At 41.2% G+C, this 26,016-nt stretch overlaps 1 protein-coding gene across 12 annotated transcripts in view; it reads left to right on the forward strand.

Moving 5' to 3' along the window:
• TTBK1 (tau tubulin kinase 1) overlaps positions 1-26,016 on the forward strand; it is a 125,869-nt gene that overhangs the window by 43,738 nt on the left and 56,115 nt on the right. For 8 of the 12 annotated variants that reach the window (XM_026081587.1, XM_026081585.1, XM_026081588.1 and 5 more), the window contains 5 exons: positions 3,123-3,263; positions 5,028-5,132; positions 23,434-23,499; positions 25,021-25,113; positions 25,812-25,937. In XM_026081587.1, the coding sequence (XP_025937372.1) occupies positions 3,123-3,263; positions 5,028-5,132; positions 23,434-23,499; positions 25,021-25,113; positions 25,812-25,937 (531 nt within the window). Of the gene's footprint in view, positions 1-3,122; positions 3,264-5,027; positions 5,133-12,998; positions 13,210-19,567; positions 19,649-19,780; positions 20,120-20,609; positions 21,627-22,297; positions 22,316-23,433; positions 23,500-25,020; positions 25,114-25,811; positions 25,938-26,016 lie in introns of those variants that run through there. The other 4 variants (XM_026081593.1, XM_026081596.1, XM_026081594.1 and 1 more) reach the window with 4 other exon arrangements.

A 26,016-nucleotide genomic window follows, 5' to 3' on the forward strand; every position in this document is an offset into this window, starting at 1 on the left:
ATCTGTCTTATATCAGAGCTCAGAACTTGGTGGGAGTCTGTGGCATCTCACTAGGGGCATGGTCCCCTCTCTCTCTGAGAGAGAGTGGGCTCTGGCTCCCCATCCCTAACAAGCTCCGCAGTAGCCTGACTTCTGTTATGGAAGCACATGGTTAACGGTACTGTTAGCCACCTCCTACTATGAGAGTTAGCCAGCTGAAGGCTGGCGTGGTTCTGTTTACACAAGCCACACTAATGGCAAGAGTTGCAGGGAGCCCTGCGTAGTTCAGCATGAAACTTTACCACATAAGCTTACATGGGTAGATCTTCATAGCCCAAATACGGTGCTACTGTCGCAAAAGCAGCTGTCCTCTGCAGCATACAGTCACAGGAGAAAAAAGCTGGTGAGGAACAAATGGGAATTTATGTCTGAGCCAAAAACAAATGGAAGAAAGGCCTTTAAGGAGATGGGGACTGTCCCTGGCTCAGAGGGGAATACTTTCAAACTAAAACTGCTGTTTTCTCACACTGGTGCCTTGGAAGCTGGCCTGTTTCAGCACCTGACATAGGGGCAAGTGCCCTGTCAAGTTCTATCTGTCTTGTAGCTTGTAAGATCAGAGCTTCACTGTGCAAAGCACTGTATGATTATACGTTACAAACCTAACCTTCCTCTGAAGAGCTTACAGCATGTATCATGTTTCTTATGTATAGTCTGGGTAGTAGAGCATGCTGAAGGAAAGTGAGAAGGATGAAGTAGTAAGTAAAAGAAGGAAGCTGCTAGTATAAACTAGAGGATTATTTTTAATTAGTGAATGAAGTAAAATAGACACCAGCAGGCCCCATGTCCAGTTTCTAACATTAAACTCTTCCCTCTGGATGTCACAAGCGAGGAACATGAAGGGGAGCTGAAGGACACACAGTGGGTATGTGAATTGAGAGTTTTCTAGGTATGTGGAAGAACAATTAAAAAGATGCAGAATTGCTCAGGGGAGAAGGAGGTTATGATGGTGGTGAGAGAGAAGAGAAATGAATTCTGTGCAGGGCGTTGTTTAACGCAGGATGTGGACAAGTGGGAAAAATCAAGCTTTTTTCATTAATATCTTGTGAAGATTCTGAGGATTACTTATTATCCATAAAATTTAAGTGCTCAAGCAGGGACTAAAGCTTTCAAGTTGACAGTACTTCTTTTAAGCTGTAGTTCTACTCCGAAAAGTGGGTATATGAAACCAGTATATTTCTGAACCATGGGTTTGCCTTCTGTGCACTTTTGGCAGCACAAATTCTGATGTTAGGGACAGGAGAAGCTTTTGCTTTCTAGCTAAACCTGGCTGTGGCTGTAGTATGAGTGTGAATAGGATTCTCAACAGGGCTAATTTGAAGCTCATGGCAAGATAAGATTTCTAACCCCCCAATCCTGTCCTTAACAAGCCTGTTGAATATGACTATACGTTGGAAGAAAATTTTTTTTGCACAGAATCCCTTACTTTCTAGTCTGGTTTTGACAACACAACTGAGCTGATAGAGTTGGCAGAGCTGAAATTGTTTCATTATTTGCAAATGAAGACTTTGTTGTTTAAAGCATAGCTAGTTTTGCACCATCACTCTTCAGGCTAAATTTCCCTTTCTGCTTCAAAGTACACTGCTCACGTATCCCTCTGGACACGGTGTATTGCAGTTCTCCCTTTCTGTGCAGGAGTTGTCTTCAGTCACTGGAACTGTGGCTTCCCCTCTGAGCCTTGCAACTCATTGCATGTGCTGTTTCTCTGCCAGCGTGGAGGCGTTTATTTGCAAAACGCTAATTTTCTGTCTTTCCTTGAGGCAGTAGTGGCCCATCATGACATTCCCATGCTTTTGGTTGCTTTTGGGACTGGAGAACAGGTCTCTGAGACTGACTCCTAAACCTGCTAGGGGAAAATCGTGGCTTAATAAATAGCTATTTCAATATGTAGCTCTGAAAAAAATCTGCCTTGCCCTGTTACCATCGGATAAGAGAATCAGTGTCCAAGAAACAGTGAAAAGAAAGATCTGCCATCAATTCAGAAGCTCAGATCTTTCAAGGTAGAGATGACAAATCTGTCTGCCAGTAATAAACTGTCACCTATACAGAAGAATTTATTAAAAGAAAGAAAGTTAAAACTAGGCTACTTTTGTAGTGTTTTTGTTGTTCATGCTAAGAAGCAAATCTGGGCCATTTGCTGTGCCTTGGCTTGTATCTGTATTATATGTGAGCCTTAGAGCAAACTGTTTATTCTTCTGTGCTCCAAATGTGTTTGTCACCAAATGTGTTCATTGATACTTTGGATTAGATCCTGAAAGTTAACTGGCCTGTATTAAGTGTGGTTGGTCAAGGGACCCAGAGCCTTGAAGTGAAACAGGAGCAAAACAACTTGAGCAAAAGGTCAGATGCTAAAAGAGCCAGTTGCAGTTGTCCCCTTAATGTCTTTCAGTGTGTTGGGAATTGGGAGTGGGTGGATGAATTGATTAACATTTCACTGGTTTGGAGAGCAATTTTGGTTTTCTCATCAAATATTTGGAATCTCTTCTATATATGTTCTGTCGTGAACTTAGTTTGAATACATGTGGACTTGTATTATAAGTGTGTATGTTTTTGCAGGAGCAGAGTTGATAGGTTCTGTAGTACAGTGTTAATCAGCATATCCCCATAACTCTTATTTTGTGATGTGATGTGATTTTGTGATGATGACATGTTCTGTGAACCTGTGGACTTCCGTGTATGATTGTTTTGATCAGTTGATACATGCTTTAGTTTTGTAGAATAGAGGGGCACTCTCTCATAGACGATACTCATTTTAAAACCCTCTTTTTCATTTACAAATCAAAGAACGCTGTGATAGTGTTATAGCTCATAGTGTGAGGCATTGCTGCCCTTGCCATGCCTATTTCCTAAGTAATAGAGTCAGCTGGCTTCCAAGGATATCAGGCTGGTATCTTCTTATGAGCATATGCATCATTTAAAAGTTAAAATGAAGTATTGGAAGTTTACGTACAAGAACTAAATCAGACATAAGGTGAGACACCTGTCTGATTAGCATTTTTACTTTCACTGGGATGTGTCTTAGATCTTGCAACTGTGAAATGTTGTGCTCTGGTGTGCTGGTTTAAATGTTATATTGACTGTTTCAGGGCCGAAATCTTGCAGATCTCAGAAGAAGTCAGCCTCGAGGGACCTTCACGCTGAGCACAACGCTGCGATTAGGCAAACAGATTCTGGAATCAATAGAAGCCATTCACTCTGTGGGATTTCTGCATCGTGACATCAAGCCTGTATGTTGTTTTGGAAATTCTCCTTTTGGTTGTATGTCTGTCTGTCATGCTTGAGTCAATAAAGACAACCTGATGGCTTGAGCATGGGCAGATCTCAGTGGAGGCATTTAGGCCTGCCTTACACTCCCACTCTCTCACACATTGACTATTTTCTGTGAGTACACAATAGTAATATGGTATTGTCATTCCTTTAAGTGCACAGCAAACTAGTTTTTGTTGGGAGGGGCCACTCCATTGTGGGTTAGTAGCCGTCAGTCATATTTGTCCCACTCAAGATCACATGATGAAGCAATCTAACTTCAAATATTCGTCTGGAGTCCAACCAATTATTATTATAAAATGGGTTTAGAAAGGATGTCTTGCTGTGTGACCCATCACTCGAATAAATGCCATTTCATGTATTCGATTTAACTGAATAATCCTTTCCATTTTTTCTGAGCAATTGCCTAAAAAATTGGAGGACAGTTTCCAAAGTATGTACCACTGCAAAGTGGTATGTGAATATTGCCTGAGCAGCTGACCCTTTCCTTCTGCATATGCATGTGTCTGGGAGAGGCTGCCTCTTGTGATGAGAGTGTGCTAATGAAGTGTGTGCTGGGATATCAGTCTTAGTGTGTCTCCATGTTTTTTGGGTGAAACATCATAAAAACATGCTAGAGATTCAGCAAAACCTCCCCTGTGCAAATTGCAGGGGAGTCGTCATAATGAACTCAGACAGTAGAAACAGTAGTAGGACCAGGTTTGCTGTCCTGTCCCTATAGCCTTTGAAAGATGTAGCACTACACCCAGAGTTTGGTCTGGGTCTCTTTTTTTTCTTTTTTTTTAAAAAGAGTATTACACCTTTATATTTACATCAAAATTGATGTTTCACATTCCTCATTGCTCGCCCATTCCCTTGAACATGGGGTGACCTAAAGGGGCCTTTTTGTTCCCAGTATGGTGAGTCATGGTGTTGGTCATCTGCCTAGGTGAGGCACAGTAGTTCCAAGTCTCACTATAGGAGCCAGTCTTTTTCCTGAAGCTCTTCACTGCTTGACCTGAACACTTCTTGCTACACCATCACTGTGACTATCTTCTTTCTTGTTCTATTTACTGCTTTAAAATCAGCTGTTCCTGGCTGATCAGATTCAGCTGAAAAAGTAGCTGACTGGTTGCTAATGAGGCTGGGCTCAAATCCTTTAGCAGCCTTGTACCATGGTAAAGCACCCAGCTTTAAGATGGGGATTAAATGATGGCTGCTCCATTTGCTTATTGTCAGTTTATTTACTAAGAACCAAACCCAGTGTTTTTAGGTGTCTGAATGTTCAGAGAAGTTCAGGTAATGTGAATGGAGATTTTTAGTTAATTTTTTGGAGTTAGGGCAGGATAATGCACACTAGCAGCTGAACCATGAAGAGAAGCCAGGAAGCATTTTGCCTACAAGTAACTCCAGCCTGTTATGCAAGTGATGGAGATCTCACTGCAGAGCTAGTGGTGTGAAATGTAACTTTCTCATAGCAGCTGAAATTTAGCTAAGCTAATGTGAATTTTAGTTATTTTGAGACTCCACAGTCACTTCTCTGCAAAGTGAACCTCTTAACATGGCAACAATTCTCCTCTCCATGAGATGTATCTTAAAATCCCTCTCTGTGACTCATGTTACCACCAGAGATGTGTGGGGCTGTATGGCAAAATTTGGTATACAAATGGTCACTCTTACCAAGTTGCTGTCATCCAACTGATTGTTGACTTTTTTTTATTATTTTTTAATTTCTTTTTGTCCAGTCCAATTTTGCCATGGGCCGCTTACCTTCAACGTACAGGAAATGCTACATGTTAGACTTTGGTCTGGCCCGTCAGTACACCAACACCACTGGTGAAGTCCGGCCAGTAAGTAAATTTTAAGTAATTTTTTTCCAGTTCTACTCCTGATTGGGCAAAGAAAAGTTTTGGTTTCTTTGTTGATTTTATGATTGTTATGCTTGGTCATTATATTGAATTGCATTTTCTACAAGGTGAGAATCAGCAGGAGGTGACTTCAACTGAGTTGGGAATCAGAGAAGGGATGTTTGCTTTTGTCTCATAAGATATAGATAGATAGATCAATCTCTTCCCCCGCCATCCCAGGCTAACCATGTTTTCCGCAGGCTTAGAGTACTTACAGAATGCGTGCTCACCAAGCAAGAGGGCAAGCCTAATGCTACCTGTGCAACTTCTGTAGCCCTAGAAGACTGTCCTGCTTCAGTTCTCTGAGGGCACAGTCTGGGGAGCAGGGTTGGTGCATTCTTAAAGTTCTTTATGCAAAAAAACAGCAAGAAACTAGATGCTGATCTGATCTCCAAGGTTGAGCTTACTGTGAACTAAAGCCTGTAACCTACCCTTGCCTGACTGTGTTCTTGCGTCTGTTGTCCCCTGCATGGATTTCTTAGCAGCCACACTGAAATATTCCTGCTAGGAGAGGAGGAAAGAGCAGGGGAGCATAACTTGCCCCACCTGGCTTTTGTGCTATCTTCAGTCCACCATGTTATTTGGAGTCACCCTTAAGGATGCAATAAGCTTCAGGTGCTGTAGGCTGTACCATATCCCAACAAGTTGCAGTCAGAGCACTCCTAGATTTATTTTGGAACACAGCACAAGCATGGAGGACTCTAATAATCTCTCTGCTTATCATCCTAGGCTTATACCTTTTTTTTTGCACATCTTTTCCATTTGCAAGATATTAGTTGTTCCAGAATGTGTTGACAATATAAGGGCTAAATTCAGAGACTCTGTAATGCAGGAAATGGTTGGGGAGTGCAGGAGGGAAACAAAAGTTAGTCAACAGATTTTGCCTTGGGCAGATGAACACAGCTGGGGGACCTTTTTTTTTCTTCTTCTTTTTTAATTCTTTCCAGATTGCCCTTTTCAAAATGCAACCTTTCTATTCCTTCCATTTTCTGTAGTCAGAATTCAGTCCCATCATGGACTGAAACATTACTCCTGAAACTTGATGTTTGTTTTTCTACTAAATATATTGTTCATTGTTTCAATGAAGCAATTATGTTTTATACCTGTATTTCATGTCCCATTATTTGAACTATATTCTTTCTTTACAACTACGACCATTTTTTCCAGTTGATTCTTCTTTTGGATTCCCCTCTTTCCTCATTTCTCCCACTAATTTAAAATGACTTCATTTTTATTTTGCTATATATTTAGAAAGTATTCTCAGGCCCTCTTTGTGCAAGCAGCACTACATCAAGTCTGGCCATTTTTAAGAGCAAAGGATTCTTCAGCTGTGTCTCACGCGGGGCTTATGGGTTCCTACGTGGGTTGGTGTGGGTGTGCATTAGTGTAAGACTTTATGAGAAGGTGAATCTTAATTCTGGTCACTCTGCCAGTTGGTAGCTTGCTGCAGCTGGGTCTTACAGAAAGAATAATAACGCACAATCTTTTCTAGGAAGAGATAAGGGAATCTCTGTGGGAAGGGAGTGTTCTCTGTTGAACATGATATAAAGACTTAATTTGTTCAGGGTGTGGGAGGTTCATATGTGCTAAAGTCCCATGTACCTGTTCTCCTACACCACACTTCAGGTGATGAGGGTTTTTTGCAAAAATAAAACAATAAAAATTCATAAATATTTACTTTGATTCCTTTCAACATTATGCCATAGTTATTGGGCTATTTGATCCCTTTTTGTGCCTGTTGCCTGGTACCACTGAGTCCAACTTACTGGACTGAGATATTTATCTAGAGAAGCATGGTGCTCGAAATTATTGCCCAAAGGAGTACTGCCCAAAAAGTGCACTAAGAATTAGGGAAGAAATAGGGTGAACAGGGATGTGAAAACAAGTGAAATGAAATTTAATCAGATGAAACAGTTATTTGGTCTATGTGTGTTATAGTTTAGTTAGATCCAAGTATCTGAAGATTAAAAGCTCTGTGGATTCAGCTCCCTGTGTGCATACAGAATTAATGACAGAGGAGTGTGGTGAACTTGCAGGGTTTCTTTTGTGTCTTAAGGAGAAGGTGTATACACAACCTACTATGCGCCTTTGTAATAGGCTTGGCCTAGCCTGGTTGTTCCACTGTGAGGGTTTTTTGGTTTGGTCTTTTTCAGGTGTGCTTTTGAATGCCTCTTAAATTGATTTTAGGCTCAAAGTGCTCTCTGGGGCAACGAGCCAATTCTGGGGAGGATGAAGTCAGGGATGCCCAAGGTGGTGTTAACAGTCATAGCATTGAGGAGGTGAAGCACTTGCACCTTGCCCTTGCCGCTGCCTCGCAGTGGCAGAACGAGGAGGCATGGAAAAGTCTGCTCTGGCAAACAGCCTTCCACAACCACTCTGGAGCTGGGCCTTAGTGACTGAGCTCAGGCAGAAATCCTGAATGCTAGTTTAGGAAAAAAGATACTTTTCAGATGTATTTAGTTTGTGTTTTCTTATATTTTTTCCTTTTTTTTTAATTACAAACTTAATCTTTTATTATACCAAAGAGAGACTATTTTAAGCTGTTAATATGGATTCTTCATTCTCTTTCAGTTCCTTTATCTATGAGGAATAAAGCTCCTAGATTTATAACGTGATCATGCTGTGATCGTCCTATTTTTCTGTGATTTGGTTCTGAGATATAATACAAAAGATGGGGAGCGGAAGGAGCTCACTTTCTGCTTTTCTGGAAACTTGTGAATTTTTCTCTCAGTCATATTCATTTATTAACAGATTTTTTCTGTTTGAGTAGCCTCCCTGCAGTTTTCTATGGTTTCAAGAGCATTGCCATAGTTTATGGATAATACCATAAAAGGTATTTTCTTTTCACATCCTCTGAAATTCATAATTTCAGTCTTGCTTGTCAGCTTTTCAGAGATCTTGTATGACTTGTTAATGATACAGATGGCAGACTTGGCCTTTAGGATTTTTTTTTTTAACATATCTTTTGCCTTCCTCTTTTTTTTTTTTGTTAGTTTTCTATTTTGAAAACACATTTTCATTTTGGAAAATGGGAAAAGCCAGCAATTCCATAAAGTAAAATGCACTAGAAAATTGTTGGCACCAATTTTTGTGCAATTCACAGATGCCAAACAGTAGGAAAATTTTGGACATCAAAAGGCAAGGAGCACCTTGCTAGACAGATTGGCATAGGCTGTCTCTAAGAAGGTCTCATTCTCATTTCTTAGAGATTGATTGAAGCTTTGAAGTGCATTTCTGCTTTCCATGATCTTTGTTGAGCATTAATTCCTCTGTCTTCAGTTGTTACCACTCTGGCTTTCCAGACCCTCTTTGAAGGGCTAGCACAGTAGCTGTTAGCTAGGGAGCTGGTACCCTGCTGAGCTTCTGCTGAGTATTAACAAACTATTTTGCTGATATGTTTTTACAGAGGGCTGCTACTTGATAATTGGACTTGATTCCTCAATATTTGTGATGTTATGGGTCATTTGGCACAGTTGAATCCAAATTTATTCTGTGCTTCTAGGAAAACAAAACTGGTATACCTTATATAGGGTGCCAAAATTAGCACAAATACTACTCTTTGGAGAAAAGCTGTTGCACAGATTTGCTTTCATGGGAATGGTATCACCCCTCTACCGTTTGGCGCTTGCCAGATCTTGTAAAATTCTCCTGGATAACAGTCTGTGGAAACTTGCGATGCACCCTGGAGGCACAAGATTGTTGGAGCCAGGAGCTGTGTGCAGAAGCATCAGCAACAACCTTGTCCTCTCTTAGTGACTAGAGGAATGTAGCTGCTCTCAACATTCTGATTACTTAGTGTTTTTTGAGAGCTGTAGAAGTCACTGTTTGATAATTACTCAGTTGGACGGGTAGAGCAGATGTGCGTGAGTCATGTGGCCATTTGATGTCCGTTGTGTGCTGAGAGCTTTCTAGGGCCTGACTGAACACTGTTGCTTTGGCTACCATCAGCAACTCCACCATCTGGATTGGAGTCAACAGCCTGTCTAGCAAGAGGACTTGGGCTATTATGATAAACAGGACAGACTGCCAGTGGAAAAACCTTTAATCTTTCCAGGGGGGTTTGCTTTCAAACACTTGTAATTGAGAACAGGGAAATGAAGGAAAAGAGAGGCAGCTTGACAAGACTACTAGAGGAGATGCTGATTTCCTTACTACTCCTCCCTGCTTCCCCTCTCTTGCCCCTTCCAGTATTCTCTCCTGCCTGAAAGGTGGCAAATATTGGTTAAGATCTGTGGTCTGTAGTCAACAGGATATATTTGACTTGGGATTTTCCATTTCTTGCTGGTAATTCACAAAGTATTTTGGTCCATTATCCTTAGTAATATTCTCTGGTACTGAATATGTACGTATTTACTGAAATAGAGTGGAAAAATGACTTTGTGACAATGAATATGGACATCTCCTGGGCTGTGAGACTCCCGAGATCCCTGTTCTAGGGCATATATCAGTATTTTGTACAAAGTTGTAAAGCTTGAGTGAGAGAGACTGCAGTATGTCTGCTTTCTTTCTACCCATAGCTAATGTTTATGGCACTGTTCTGTCAAGTGAGAGATGTAGGAATTCCTGTAGCAGAAGAAGGTATTGAACCTGAGACTTCCAACTTCTGGGTGAATGCACTAATGCTGGAGAGAAGAAACTGTGCTCCTGTTCATTGTTGTCCTCTTTTGCAACTCTGGACCTTCATTTCTTATTTTTGTGGTTGTTTTCAGTGCTCTCCACAAAACTCCTGTGGTTTTCATCCTGCCATGTTGCCTCTTCAGCAGATATCAGTGTGATGCAAGCTGCTGTGAGTACCAGGGCTAGCAATTGCAAGGCTTCCTTCAATTGCATAAGGAAGGCTTTGTCTACTTTCTTTTCTTGATCAGGCAGTCTCTAGCAGATGCTTACTGTTATGTTACCTGTGTTACTTGGTGCTGATCACTCTTACCTGTCAGTGATGACTGTTTCATTATCTGTTCCAAGGAAAACTGTACATTCAAGCCACTCCTTTGCAACCCCTCCTCCTCACCTTCCCAGCCCGCCCCTCCTAAAGAGGCTTTGTCCATCCGTTGCAGCATTCCAGCCGTGCAAGCTATCCCACCAAGTCTCTGTAATCCCAATGAGGTCATAATTCTGCAATGGCACGTGGACCTCCAAGTCCTCATGTTATTTTTGCATGTGTAGGAGTTTGTGGACAGGCACTTGAGATGGGCCACCAGTTGTGCTGCTTTCCCAGGGGAAGCATGAGAACCTCCATTGTTCTCCCCCCTGGGGGCTTCCTCACAACCTCTGTTCTTTTGTTTCTCTTCGGGTTATGGTAAACCTCTTCCAATGTACCTTGTTTAAAGCCCCCCTCGGTAGGTTAGCAGACCTGTTGGCAAAGATGCTCTTGCCAGTCTTTGTCAGATGGAGCCCTTCTTTCTCCAGCAGTCCTTTTTCCTCAGAGAGGGGCCCATGGTCATAGAAGCCAAAGCATTGCCTGCAACAGCTAGATGTTGACCTACAGGCTGCATCCATTCCTACCAATGCCTTTCTCACTCACTGGCAGGATTTAGGGGGACACCACCTGGGACCCCCTTTGTCCATGCCTCCAGAATCATATAATCTCTCTTGATATACTAAAGGTCACCCCTGACAGTGCTGTTGGTGCTCCCATGAATGAGCAGTAAGGGGTTAATAGTCAGAGGGCCACACAAGCTTTGGCAGTCTGTCTTTGACATCCCAGATCCAGGCCCCCAACAAGCCACAAACCTCCCGAGACATCAAGTCAGGCCAGATGAGTGCCTCTCTTTCCTTTAGGGGCAAGTCTTCAGCATCACCCACCTTTGCCTCTTGGCATGGACGTGTGGTTCAGGCTTAGTTGGCTCTGAGGCCTCCCCTGGCAGGTCTTGTTCCTTCTTACCTATTCCCAGGGTACTACATCTGTTCTGTAATTGCAAATCTGCCTGTGGAGTAGGAACCTTCCTTCTGTTGCCAGAAGTCAGTTTCCCCTGCTCTTGGGAGTCTCCATCTGTTGCTCCTTTGAGTGTAGCTGCTCTTGTCCCTTCTTCTTGGCATTGTAGGGATCAGAATCTCTCCTTTCAGGGGCTCTGTGAAGACCCTGTTTTCTCTTTTTCATCTTCCTTGATGCTACGCAATCTGCTCATCTCTTCCCAAAGCTCCTTCACCTGGTGACTCCGCAGTGGGACCAGAGCACTCATCTTACAGGTGAGGCCACTGCCAGTCTAAGCCGCAGCCTCAGGGAGAGGCACTAGGTACTCTCTGCTGCCCAAAGTGGATAGCCACATCCTCCCTTAGGGGCTCTATCTAGGTTGAGATCTCTGATATACCAAGGACAGTTGCTCCAGCCAGTCACGAGGACCATGCCCCATGGCACATCAACACCATCACTGCAGCCTCAATCAGGCCCATGCTCTCCTGAGTAGAGTTTCTGGCCCCTCTGCACCCTTGTCGTGCTAACTGCTGTCACAACTGCTATGTCCCCATTAGTTCTCTGTTTACTGTGCTTATTATAAATACTACAAATAAAGCAAAAATTTAAATCAAAGTTTTCGTGCTTTTTTAAACACTGAAGAATCCCACAGTGAAACTCTCATCTACGGGAAATCAGGCTTTGAGTTTTGCTGATGACAGAGCTTTCTTATCTCATGATATGACAAGTAATGTAAGGGCTGGGGGCAGCACATCTTTAAAGGGCAACTGTAATAGTCACCACTCAAATCGGAGAGAAACATTCTTTTGCAGTGTGATTTCTTTAAGTGTAGACTTGCTCAGTGGCTGATATTTTTGAAAATCCAGATGTACTGTATGTATACAGTCAGCCTTGTCTACATGCATGAATGCTTCAGAGAACACTATTGGTGATGTGTTGCTTTCCCTTACAAAAGCTGTACAGATTTTTCTTAACTACATCCTAATTAGCCACATATCTACTAATTTTGTTCTTTAGGGGAGTTTCAAGTATTCATTCTGGCGTGTGGGGTCTGAACCACCATTATGCTGTTTAAAAATTAGCATTGCACATGCCAGATTCCACAGAATGCGGGGGGGGATTATATGTGCCCGATTACACGGACCCTTTCTACAGGTATCCAGAAGCAACCTTTTTTTTTTTTTTTAGGAGTGGAGGCAGGATACCAGACAAGATGCATCCAGCCAGTGAAGCAGTTGTTATGATCCATATGGAATACAATGGTGAATGCGACAAAAGGCACTTTTTTTAGTGCCTTTATACCTATCTAGACAAGATAGCACAGTTGATAATGCATAAGGTACCATATATACCAGTTTCAAACAGGGTTTTGCAGATCTAAGCAATATTCAGAAGAGAGTAATGAGAAACTTCTATGAAGCAAGATCCGAAAGACTGTGATTGACCTGAGTGAGAAGATAAATAAAGGTCTGTAAAATACGATAAAGTCTAGAGAAAGGAAAGGAAGGGCTTCTGTTCTTTCTTTGGTTACATAGGAACAAGATATTCAGTGAAATAGGTGGTAAATTTAAACCAATAAAAGGATACATTTATTCATGAGGTGGCACTCGCTGCCACAGGTAGTCAGTATGCATTGGAAAGAGTAATACAGAGTACACTTGCAGAGCAAAAACTGTAGACTAAAGAGCAGTGATATGACAGAGTGTACTGTGGTAAAGATAAGGGCCAACTGTGGAAAAAATTGCCGAAAGTTGTTATAAAATAGAATGACGAGACTATAAACTGGCAGATGAAGTTCATTGTAGGTAAATGAAAGGTGATAGCCATGGAGGTGGAAAGCTGGTTCTAGTTTCACTTATATGATGATGGCTTCTGAGCTGACAGGTACCACTGATAAGTGAGACCTTGATGTTATGAAATAGCTTCATGAAAACCTTGGTGTGATACTCAACAGCATTCAAGAAGGCAATCAAATATTAGAAGTCATCAGGAAAGGAATGCAGGACAAAACCGAGATCAGTATGGTGACATCTGATGAGATGGAGATGGCTTTTCAGACTTCTTGCAGAGTACCTGAGGGAAAACCTTAGACCTTGGGACTGACCTGAGGTAAACTTGAGTGTCTGTTGCCCTCATTTTTGCAAAGAGCCTTTCTCTTAGTGTTGGTCATAGTGTGATGGTAGCAGCACTTGCTGGTATAGGCCATCTCTGCCAGTCCCCTTGATTAAAATTAAAAGAGCTTGTTCTAGAGTGCTTTACTTGTTAGCCCCTCTCCTTTGAGATTTTTGCAGTTGCCTTCACTTTGTGATTACATGTGGAAAATTAGGCAGTAGGAAAAGGGTGCATATAAAAACTGCTTAGAAACATAGAAAAGATTGAGTTAAAAGAAAGAAAACTGGTGTTGTTCTCGATAGGGATGTTCTTCCTGCAGAAAGCTTATGCCCCATATTTGCCTATTTGGGAAGAAAACGGGAAATGTGAGTAGCTTGGGAGCAGTGTCATCTTGCGCCAATCTGGCCTTTGTCCTACCGCTATAGAGGAGGCAATTATTTCCTTCCCTTAATACTTGAAGCAATTGCATTGCTTCATCCAAGGCCACTGTCCTTGCTTCTCAGACTTTTTTTCTGCACAGGATCTTCACAGGATTCATGCTATTCTATGTTTTCAGTGCATAGGGGTTTTTTATTGATAGGTTTGGGCTGATGTGTTTATATACTCCACAATCAGCACAAGGGTTCCCAGTCAGGCTGAATGGTCTGATTTGAAGTGAACAGGACTTAAAGCTGTGTGTTTCTTAGTCATGGAAGGCTTGGAAGTCTGCTTCAAAAGAGGTGGCTTACTGAGGGTATCTGTTACCTCAGCTATAATTAATAACTGCTTTCAGATGTAGAGGATATTCTACAGAGCCTTGTCTCTTCTATGAAATAGGTCGGGGGGGGAATGTCTGTTTTGTTTTTTTTTTCCTTCCCCCCCCCCCCCATGAAAACATGCATTTTGGGGTAGATCCCAGGAACTTCCATCACAAATTCAATATTTCAGGATACAGAGAGCTTTTTAAGAATCCAACCATTATTGTCTCTAGATGCAGCTTTCTGCCATCGTTCAGATAGGGACAGGAGCAGTTTTACTCCTGTTGGTGTCCCAGTTATACAATCCACTTTTGCCATTCAGCGGTGTGCTGTAGGCATTCAGTGTTGGTGCATATTATAGGACAACAGAGCTAAGCCACCGAAGAATGGGTTGAAAAGTTGTATTTTTAAATTCTTGGTGGTGTCTGGTACAGAAAGAGTGCAAGAAAAACTTCCATCTTGCAATCATTTTCATAGCTGAGAGCTGAACTAGCAGAACGTGTTTGATATGGAGAACTAAGGGCTGACTAGAAAATTTGAACCAGGAGGGGAATGTAGACATGAATGTTGTTATACAGATAATATGGTGAACAGCATATGCTTGCATAATGAAGGTGTTTTGTTCTTCTGAGTCAAGAAGGTCTTCTGTGCTAATGTGGGTCAGCTTTTGGGTAATTAACTCTTGGTCTTTGTTAAAGTTTGCTAGGTTTATCACTAATGTACATTACAGACAGCACTGTACTCTTCCTCTGCATGTGACACCTTGCCTACAGAAATGTGTTCCCTGTGGTTTCAAAAATTTTATTTGCAAGAGATCAAAATTTCAGCAACTTGGTCTTAATTATTTATTTGAAACTAGAGGCGAGGTTACGCTTTTCCAGGAATCTGTCTCCTGCTTGCAGGATCTGACACAGTGCGGTTATGCTCAGCAAGCGCTTTTTTTAGTTTAGTCAGCTGCCGCCCATTGATTAGATCTCGATCTCGTGTGCTTCAGACTGCACTGCAGTAGTTTGCAGTGTTTTGCTGGAGATACTGTACATGTGCAAGGGCGGCTGTGCCGTTCAGTGGGCAGAAGGAAGCGGTAGACAGGACAGTGCATAGCCTGTTTCAGTGAACATGATGAAGGCTGCAGAAATGTGTCAGCTAATTGAGAAATACTTTTATTTTCTGCATGTTATGGAAGATTAAACTCGCTGGCCACCATAACAGGGTCTGACCCTAGGTTCCCACTGAGGCAGAAGTTCAAAGTCAAATAGGAGTGAAATAAATTTTAATGACACACGTGCAGTAATTACAGCTCGAGCTGGGTGCCTCCAAAGAGGGACCCCGAACAAAGAAATCCCTCGGTGATTATACCCTTACAATCTAAATTCCCCAACCCTCATGTGACAGTTTGGACCAATAATAATATTTAGATCTGGGGTCTTCCCCTTCTTCGTTCGGTCCCTTCATTGTCTCTAGGCAGGCTGCTGCTTTTCTTATTTTCAAGGTTGCAGCTTCTGCTGTTGGTTGTAACTTCTTTATCTCTCCAGCTTGCACCAGCTCTGGGGCCATCCTTTACTTAACCAGGTAGAAGTTCATCATATTATCTACACTTTTACAGCCTGATGCTAGTGATTAACTCTAGACTCCAGTCCAGTATTCTCTAACATGCATGTCTGTGCACAGTGTTAAAAATAAACTTTACTGCAGTGGACAAGGTATTAGAAGGAGAGAGTAGTACTTCTTTTCTGCTGAGTAGTTTTTCCCCACTGGAAGATGAGCTATAAGATAAGAAAAAGTATATGAACTCCTACATCCTAAGACCCCAAATATTCTAACTTAGAAGCCCAGTTGCTTTTACACTTACTTCGTACTTGAAATCTGTGTGTAATGTTACTGATAAGATTAACATTTTTACAATAGAATAAACAGATTTGTGGAGCTGTAGTACTTGGAGTACTGTATTAAGGGATGTAATTTTTGTCTTGAACTTTGTATTTAAAAAGGTGATCACAGAAAAGGCTGGCAAAACAAAACATAGTCACATCGTTTCATATAGAGATAGAGAAAAAGGAAAAAATGGACCTATGTCTTTAAATAAAATCACGTATTTGTTATATTACAGAAATGCCATTTCTGTGGGGATACATTAGTTATAAAACACATCACTGTGAAGATGATTTAAAGATTCTGGTTTTTATTCCACTTGTGCCTTGTGGAGTAGCAAACTTGGACTTGAGAAGAGAGTTGGCATTCTGCTTTAAAACATTACAATTACAGAAAATCAGTGCAGTTAAAATTAAATGTATGGAAAGCAGGCTAGCTGATAGATTTGAGAATCTATTAGCAAGTAGGGACCCTTGTATCTGATATATATTGGGTTATATTGTTGTCCTGTTCTTGATAAAGTACTATTTGATAGCATGAACAAGGAAAAAGCAAACTCTTATATGGGAAAGCATGTAGATACCACCATACTGATGAGCTGATGGTCTGGATAGCATAATAAATAAGGTTCAAATGGGCTTGAGTTTAAGACAGTCAACTATGCAAGTTTGAACATCCAGGAAACAACAGTTTATAGGATGGTCAGTTCCATCCTGCAAGGTGATGTCTCTGAAGATGCCTTAGGAATTAAGGCAGAAAACAAGCTGAACATGCATTCCCTGTGTCACCTGACAGTAGCTATCTCAAAAGGCCAACATTTTCATTGCATGCATTAGCAGGAGCATGTAGAAAAGTACAGAGAAGTCACTAGTAAGATTACTACTGAATACTGTATCCATATTTTATGGTGGGTTTGGAGTCTGTATATCATTGATGGCTTAAAAGTATGTATGTGTTGTTTGTGCTGTGATCTAAAGATTTGCTCACTGTGCCTTGGTCTCTGCTGGTCCTTGGGCACCAGCATGAGCGCAAAACAAGCTGCTGGCCTAAGGTTTCGGTTCTAACTTGCGTGGCTTTGAGCAGTGTTGAATGGTTTCATCAGACATCTTGCCATAGGCTGGGGTTGCTGTGTCAGACCTTCAGAGCCTTTGTTCAGTTTCCACTCACTAGAGAAATACCTCGTGTTCTTGGGTGCCAACTGTTCCATAGTAAGATTCCTCAGGTCCCCTAAATGTCTTTTCTGAGCATGGCTTAAGCCACCTAGTTATGACAGTGCATTGCAATAAGATGATCCCCCTGAAGGGACAAGAACTCACAAACTAGGTGTTTCTCTGCTTTCCTCACCTGGAAGCCTGGGTGCAGTGTGGGTGACCTCAGATAACCTGTCTGGTGGTTGGCTGGTTTCTTTTATGTAGCTGCTCTCTGGTTAGAGCTCTTACATTACAGGGGAAGGGAAGGGAAGGGAAGAAAGAGCCAGGCTAAAATCCCATATATGCCTGAAAGGAATTGAGAACTGCGATCCCATTTTCCATTTCTGAGTGCCTTTATTGCCAAGCTGCAGCAGGGATAGGCTGCATCTGAATGTGTCAATCCTTCTGGTTAAAGCTGTTCAACTTGAAGCTCTGATTATTTTTCCTGCTCGGCTACACAGAGAGGAACAGAATTATTACTCTGTCCAGTGGTGAGGGAACAGGGGCTTCAGTTCCTGGACAAGTGAATGTTGATTTGAATTGGAAGTCAGGTCCCCCTCCATCAGGCAAGTGCCCTTGCTGTCAGGTTGCAGAGTAATTGTCACACATTTTCTCTCTCTTGGTAATAAATATTCAATTATTCTATGCAAAATGGATCCTTTCCAAATGGATATTTTTAAAGTTTCATCTCAAAACATCCTGTAGTTCAGGGGTGAGGGTGTACTCTGGAAGGAGGGAGATGTGGTTTCCAGGTCTATCCAGAGGGTGGAGGAATGTGAACTTAGCTCTCCTGCATCTGAGTGATTGCCACTGCTGTTCCTTGTCCTCTGCCTCTTGGTAGGAAAGGATCATCTTCTCCACCTGACTCAAAGAGCTGTAAATCCCAAATGAGATGTGACTAACTCTCTCTAGAACTCTCTCCAAAACATTTCCTACTGGCTATATTCAATTTCTCCCCCACTCTGTGCAATAGCTTGTGGAAAATCTATCCTTATTTACTTAGCATTCCCTGTGCTTTCTGCAGAGATCTTTTGTGCTACTTGTTCCTCTAGGGGACTGTGTACCTAAGAGACAAGTGCAGCAACTGAATGCTTTGAGGCTGAAATTATCTTGTTTGTCCAAGAATTGAATGATAAGTGAACAATAAAGGATTACTGCTGGAATAAGCTTTTGATTAAAAAAAATTGCTTATTCTTAGTCCTATTTGTAATGTGTGAAATGCATCAGATAAATCACTGTCATCCTCATCATTCTCATCTGCAGCACAGGTTCTGGTGCTGGAATCACGCAATGAGCCTGTTGGTGCATATTATTCAGAAAGACAAAATGTTCACTCTGGTCTTTTCTGATGTTAAAGTCCATTGGAAGTTATGAATTCTCAAAGTAAAGAAGGAAAGATAGCAGTTTAACTCATCTCCGTGGTGTCTGTTGCTTTGGAAAGAACAGTATAGGACTGTTAAGTAATCTTCTCAAAATTGAATATAGTTGTAAAATCTGCAGATGTCTTAGAGCTTGCACATTTTGAGGTAAGAGGGATATTGAGATTCAAATAAGAACAATTGGGTTGATTGCTTTTGATTAGTTGATTTCTGCTGGATTAGGTATCTCTGAGCCAAGGTCTTTCTTCAGTTTACTGAATTATGTATTAAAGTCCATTGTAACATTAGTTCTTGCCTCTGATTGAGGTGGCCCTCACACTTCCAGAATATGTAGTTCACATTTTAAGGTACAGTGACTGTTCACATGGCCTAAAAGCAACACTTTGCACGTTCATTCCACTCTCTTTCAAACCACCATGCTGCGTCCCACCATAGGCAGCTGAGACATCGCTATTTCTAGATGGGGTTCAGCAGCAAGCAGCAGGGAAGGGAAAGTCACCCAAAGTTGGCAGTTGTGAAGCTCATGAAGTTGTCAAGCTGGTGATATAAGGAGATGGTGCTTGCAAAAAGAACCAGAAATATTGGATGGAAGCCCCCAAAAAATCAAACTGGGAAGGGGACATCGCTGTTTATTTTTAGAAACTAAGCACTGATGTTGGAAGTTGTCCTGGGTTAAAAGGGCAGGATGTGTTTGTGAGAAGGAGTGAATCCAATCACTGTTTTTTAATCAGTTTGTTTTTTTGGGTGAGGAGGGGAGGTTTGGGTATCAGGTATTTTTACGAAGGAAAACCACAGTAGAACCATGAGACTAGCCTGTGGTTGGGCTGTACCTATCTCAGCTCTCAACTTTTATTTTTGTATTTTGTATTAGGAGCAAGTGACAGGTGAGCAAGGGGAAGTTGGCCTCTAGAGGGACCCCTCTCGCCACACTCTAGAGCTTTCACAAACCACAGAGACTTACTCAAGCTTTGTGTCTAAATAAAACCAAGTACATCATGGGCAACAGTAATCCCAGGCCTGGGAAATATGCTGGGAGATGACAGCAGCTAAACAAGAGGCTCAGGTTTCAGGAGTGGTGCAATATTGAATTGTGGTTTTTTTTAATTAATTTCTGTTTTTTTTTTTCCATTTTGTTGTTTTTTTTATCATGTTTTTCTTTGGGTTTCTCTCTGTTTTACAGTTCTTTTGGGCTCTTCTTTTGAGGCTGTGTTTGATGCGTTGGCTTCCCATCCGCTGCTCGTAACCATCTCTGCTATGAGTTGTGAGTGAGCCATCATCATGCTTCTGGGTTTTCATTTTGTTTTGTGCTTTTGTTATATATGGGATTCCAAATTACACCTGTTTTTCTTTTTTTCCCCTCATGATATGTTTGTTTTTCAGCAGGATCGTGACAGCTACCTAAATGTGATGCAGAGGCCAAGAACACTTGGGATTCTGCCTGAAGGGCTGGGAGACATTTGGGAGGGTGCTGGAGACTGATTTCTTTGTCACTTTTGTGGTTGCGGAGTCAAGGAGAGGGGAGTTCTCCCACATTACGCTTTTCTCTCCAGCTTCCTGTATTTCTTAATTTCTGACTTTCTGTTGGGATAAAATATACTGCTGTCATTAGTGATTCTGGAAAGTACTGCTGTTTAAATTAGCAACTCAAAATGCATACGAGAAGTGCAGAATTTGTCTGCGATGTGACCAACGCTACGGAAGAGGTGGAGACGCATGTCCCCTCATATCCCCTGTAAGCCTAACTGGTGGAAGCATGAAATGCCTAGAAGTGAGTCACTTAAAACACAGATCATCACGAGTGTTTCGACTGGAGAGTGGGGAAAAGCTGATGAGTGCAAAAGAGCATACACTTTGGAACAATGCATCCACCATGTACAGTATTTTGTTAGCTAATTCTGTCCTGTCTGGAGATAACGCATATGACCAATATACTGCAAGGAACACAGAGTACAGTTTTTGCTCTGCGGTACTGATCTAACACATTCTCCAAAGCTAAAACTCATTTTAAACCTAGCTTCTAACACAAGGCAAGATACTTCATATCTCTGAAGTCTCCCTGACAGCTCTATGTAAAATATTCCTTAGCTTGTGCGCTAGATGCAATCTGAATGCAGGAAGAGACATTTTTTACCCTGATCAGCATTTTTGATAGTAATGCTGATGTGGAAAAATTAGAAAATAAATCATGTATGTTTTTAAAATTATATTTCAGCTTTCTAGCTTTTTACCTTTTTATCATTTTAGGGATTCAAATCAGTTGGATTATACATGATTCCATAGTTTAAAGTTCCTAACTGTTAGAATTTCAGTTCTTACACAAAATTTTTCCATCAGGCATGAAGATATAACGTCTTTTGGTTGCATAGCCCACACCAAATGTGTCTGGAAAGCTGGAATGTTTTATCCAAGCTTTCCTCCACTGTTGGATCTATGCAGTGGTGGGTTGAAATTTATTAAGAAGAAGAATTGAAATGTGTAAAGAAATTATCTGGAAAATGAGTGTTGATGAATTCAGAAGAAAAGTTGGTAACAGTTGGATATACAGTGTGAGCTGCAACAAGTGCTGAGGCAGGGCTGTTTGCTTGGATGAAAAGTATGATATCTCCTGCTCTCCACAGTCATGCAAGCATTTGACTGCAGTGGTTAGTGACACAGTCAAAAGGCATGAGTAATTGCCTTGTGACTGGCAGGGCAGTCAAATATGGTTAAAAGGAGGGGAAATCTTTCTGAGAAAAAGATACTGTTAATTCAGTTAGCATCTGCCTGCTTTGTTTAAAGCTCTAAACATCCTGTCAAAATAATTGGAAAGCTAGAATATCAAGTCCTGTGCTATGTAAGGATTTCATGGTAAAGGGTTTCAGCCTTGCTCAGCTGCAGTGCTCTCCCTTCAGTGAGGCAGCACATCACAAACTGTGAGGCAGCACATCACAGAGGATTGGAGAGAGCCTTTTGGATTCAGCTGCAGAACTGGGGTGATGAACTCTTTCATGATGGCCATGGGACAGAAGCACGCTAAAAGATGGCTAGGCATTTTTTTCCTCTTCTGGAAGAGGAGCAGAATACATTTGCAAACCGCCTGGAAGTTGTTTTCAGAATGGATCTAATTTAGAGTCTAGAAATACTGTCTGCAAGAAATAATTGGTATTGATCTAAAGATTTTCAGAGACATTGCTACCCATACTGAAACCAGCACTTGTGGCAGTGGATTCAGTTCACATTTGACAGCTGAAGCCACTGAGGTGGGTAAAGAACCTGAGAGACATCCTCCCCTGAATAACAAACATTGAGAGGTATTTGTTCCGAAAGCGTTATGGATTGCACACTAGAATTATTCATAATATGCTGTTATTCTATGTCTCATGAAAAGTTTCCAAACATGCTAGCTTCCACTTGCAATGGAAAAGAGGATTGTTCTCTTGCCTTTGGAAAGGTAGAGGAAGTCTTCACTGATGATTGATTCCAACAGATACCTTCCCATGGCTAGGCATTTCTGCTTTTCAGAAACTCTCATCCTCTGGTGGAATGCTGAAGAATATTTTGCAGTCATTTGCCAGTGGGAGTCCTCAATGCATGCTCTGGGAAGAAACATACATGATCATGAAAATATCTTGGCTATTACGTGCTGCTGAATGAGTAGCTCATAGCTCAAGCTGGTGGACTGCAAGATTAAATGCTGCATTAAGTGCTTGGGATATGCATATGGGTTCTCTCTGGGGATAATTTGAGTAACATAATGGAGTTATAACACAGACTTGTGGCTTTTTTGCTCGGAGTCACTATAATTGAAGAGCTGCATTATACGTCATTTAGGTTGTGTGTTAGTGGCAAAGTGTTGATGAACTTGTTTATAAAGCATTCAGAGCTTTATGCTTTGAGTGTTTTGAAACTCACAGCAACTTCTCTGCACCCAAAAGGAAGCAACTGATTTGTATGTATTTGAATTGACAGAAGAATGCCTTAGAATGAAGCTACAGAGTTTTAGGCTTAGCTCTGAAAGCACAGGCACAGCTGAAAGAATAAAAATGAATCAAGTGACCTAAGTGGGACAAGTCACTTAAACAGAGTTATTATTAATGCACTTAAATTCTGTAAGTGTAGGATCTTAATAATCAATATGTTTAGTTCTGCTCAAACTTAGTCTTATGATGGAAGATGCCTGGGCCTGACCCTAGTTTTGCCACATGAATTTTGAAAGCACTTCTATTAACTCTGGCCCTTTTAGCTAAGCTGAAAGGATTGGCTGGATTTCATTATTTAAATCCTTGCTCAGAAAAATGACATCTTCAGTAAGTGAACTTATATGGTCTGATGCCCTTGTGGAGGCAGCAGAGTTGGAAGCATTGCTCAACCTCTACAGTAGAAGAAGTCTCCAGCTGTTGAGGGACAGTCAGAGGACTGCCTTCTTCCCAAGGCAGCTGTATCAAGCCTTCGCTTCCTAAAGTCACAAATATCAAGGGAATCAGAAGAGAGTCTAAAGAAATATGGTCTAGGATAATAGATAGGATATACTAGGAAGAATCTGGAAAAAGTAAGGACACAAAAAGTCAGAAGTTGCTAATTTGTTTAAATCTTACAGAGGATGTTCACAAGCAGTGTCAGCAAATGCATGTGTTCATCTGCCCTGTGTGAGAGTAGGGAATCCCCATTCTTGTCCTGAGCAGGCTGTCCCCAGGCTTTGCTTAGTTCATGTTATTCATGAACTCAGTTTTGTACCAATGCTTCTTTGTTAACTTTCTCCTTGACCTGAAATTTAAAAAGGAAAGAGTGTTCCTGGAAAATGTTCTCATCTCTGTGCCTAAATTATTACTAGTCTAACTGTAATCATCTTGCCTGTTATGTAAAATGACCTTTTAAGGAAATGCAGGATTAGTAAATGAAATTTGTTACATGACTTCTAGAACAGGTAAAGGTATCAAGAAGAGCTTTGTATCCCTTGGATATGTATGAGATAACACAGATATAGACAAGAAGTCCTCAGGGTTATCTGCACATGAGATTTTGTAGTATCCTGCTCTGTCTCTGAGATTATCTGTTATCTTCCTTCAGCCTCGCAATGTTGCTGGTTTTCGGGGAACAGTCCGCTACGCTTCTGTGAATGCACACAAAAACCGAGTGAGTATTTCTGGGTTATAAGGGGTTAACAAAACAAGGGTATTTCTCCCCAGAAAGCTGTTCTTAGGAGCAGAGGTGTAAAGCAGAAGTTTGGGATTTAAAAAATAAAAAAGAAAGTTTTTCCAAATAGTTTAGACTGGGTTCCTCAGGAACATGGTGCTTCTGATTCCTTTGTTACAACGATTGTCCAGAGAATCCTCTCGCTGCTTACAAAGCACTGCTATAACTAGTGGTGCCAAGTGTTTCATATTTTAAGAGCCTCTTTCTAGCTACCTGTAACTTTCCTGGATTTGAACAATTTAAACTGATATTTTTCATGGGAGGAACCTGCAAGGGATTTAACTTTTCAGGAAAGTTTTAGCAAAACCAATTCAGTTGTTTCTGAGAACAAGACTAGCAAAACCAAAATACATTACTTTTGAAAATCCGTTCTACCTTCTTGTTAGGAACAGAGGTATGAAGTTTGGTAAGAAGCCTCGAATTGGTGTTAGGAGTATGCTTTCTGCTGTCCCTTTGCAAATTTGTCTGAATTTGGCTTCATTTAAGATGAGTCTGTAGTATGACCTGTGACATATGAGGAAGATTCAAAATTTTGTAGGGGAAAAAGTTATTGTCTGTAACTCCTCATTTATTGCAGAAGGTGCAAAGGGTGAAATGGGGAGGGCAGTCGAATGCTGTCATGGATTCTTTCCATTTCTGGGGGACACTATTTGAGGAAATCACAGGTGTGATTTTTTTGGAAGAGCTGAAGAGTGCCAGTTGCAGCTGACATCAGCTGAAGGTATCCTGAGACATAAAAAGTGCTGTATAATCCATACTACTCTGAGAAATCAGATTCTAGACATTGCAGTTTGAGCACCAAAAATTACTTCACATGCTTTGACAATTTTAGCCTTAATCTCCTGGTTCCACTTTCCCATTTGTTAGAGCAGGAGAGGAATGGTATGTGGAGATGTTATAGATCTGTAAACTGTTGTGGTACTTGATGATGAGTGTTTTACAAAAGCACGTGTGAAGTAATGCTGTCTTGAGAAAAGAGTTTGAATGATATTTAGCTTAAAAAATAATAGTAACTAAAAGACTCTCTACACATAGGGGGTTTTGTATGTTTTGGGGGTTTGGGGCCTTTTTTTTGGTTTTGGGGGGGATGTTTTGTCCTGTTTTGTTCTTTTAATCCATGTTGTTCCACATCCCATTAATAAATATTCAGCTCTTGGACACTGAATAAGGAAGAGTCCTATGGAAAAGTTGTGTTTCATTGCATAGATTAAAAACTCTTTCCTAGTATATTTGCAATAAGGAAAACAAATGAAATTATTCAGGTGAATGTATGATATCGCCTAATTTAATAGATGCTTAATTTTACATCTTTGGTCTTTAATCTGGGTTCTGTAATGATATGATGGGATGTGTGACTTCTCTTCCTGCTTTTTAAAACAAGGGAGCTCATCTGAAGAGCACATCTGGTCCATTGAGCAGTGTGGAACTTTGCTGCTCAGTCTTTGTCTCTCTTTTCTCCAGGAGATGGGTAGACACGATGATCTGTGGTCCCTCTTTTACATGTTGGTGGAATTTGCAGTTGGTCAGCTTCCATGGCGAAAGATCAAAGATAAGGTAGGAAACCTAGTGTCTCTGCTTAAGGTAGGGTGCTATATTATTATTATGGCTCTTATTACTCCACTTTCTGCAGCTCATTGCAGCTTTTTCCTGAAGTAAAGCCAAAGCCTGATTTTTATCAGGACTTGCTGCAAGATACTAACCTGCTTTTATGTGCTCTGATGCACATTGTGGAGCTTTCCTTATTTGGAATAGCTAGGTATTTTCTTATGCACATCAAGTGACTTCGACTTTATTCTTACAAAGCAAACAACAAAAGTGGAAAGTCTAGATCTGAGCTGTCATTTCACAAAGAAGCAGTCTTTAAAAAGGAGAGAAGATAGAACTCCCCCACCCCATACCAAACAAACCAAACAGAAATTGCAACTGGGAAGTTAATGTTATCTTGAAAGAGCCTTGTGCTACAGAACAACAGTCCCTGGAAGCCAACAGGGCAGATATGCAGAAGGCTCTGCTAAAGGGACAGCTTCTGAAGTGAATTTCTGACTCAGGGTTCCCCTGCAGTAATCAACCTCAATTTGCTAGGAACACCAAAACAGGAGAAAGTGTAACCCCAATGCTGGATCTGAGGAGAGGCTGTGCTCCAGGAATGATAAGGCTGGATGGCAGCTGAATGATAAGGAATGATAAGACTGAGGAAGTATGAATAAGAAGTGATAAAAGATTCTTGACTCTGAGGGTATTCTGTTTTCCAGGAGCAAGTTGGCATGATAAAAGAGAAGTATGAACACCGGATGCTGCTAAAACATATGCCTTCAGAGTTCCACCTTTTTCTGGATCATATTGCAAGCCTAGACTACTTCACCAAGCCAGACTATCAGGTAGGAACTTTTCTTTGTTACCAAGGTGATGCATGGCACTCTGGACTGGCATTTTGATTTTCTGATTTTTTTCCGTGCA

The sequence above is a fragment of the Apteryx rowi genome, unplaced genomic scaffold (genome assembly GCF_003343035.1).
Source record: "Apteryx rowi isolate R43461 unplaced genomic scaffold, aptRow1 scaffold_555, whole genome shotgun sequence".
In the NCBI taxonomy this organism is placed as follows: Eukaryota; Metazoa; Chordata; class Aves; order Apterygiformes; family Apterygidae; genus Apteryx; species Apteryx rowi.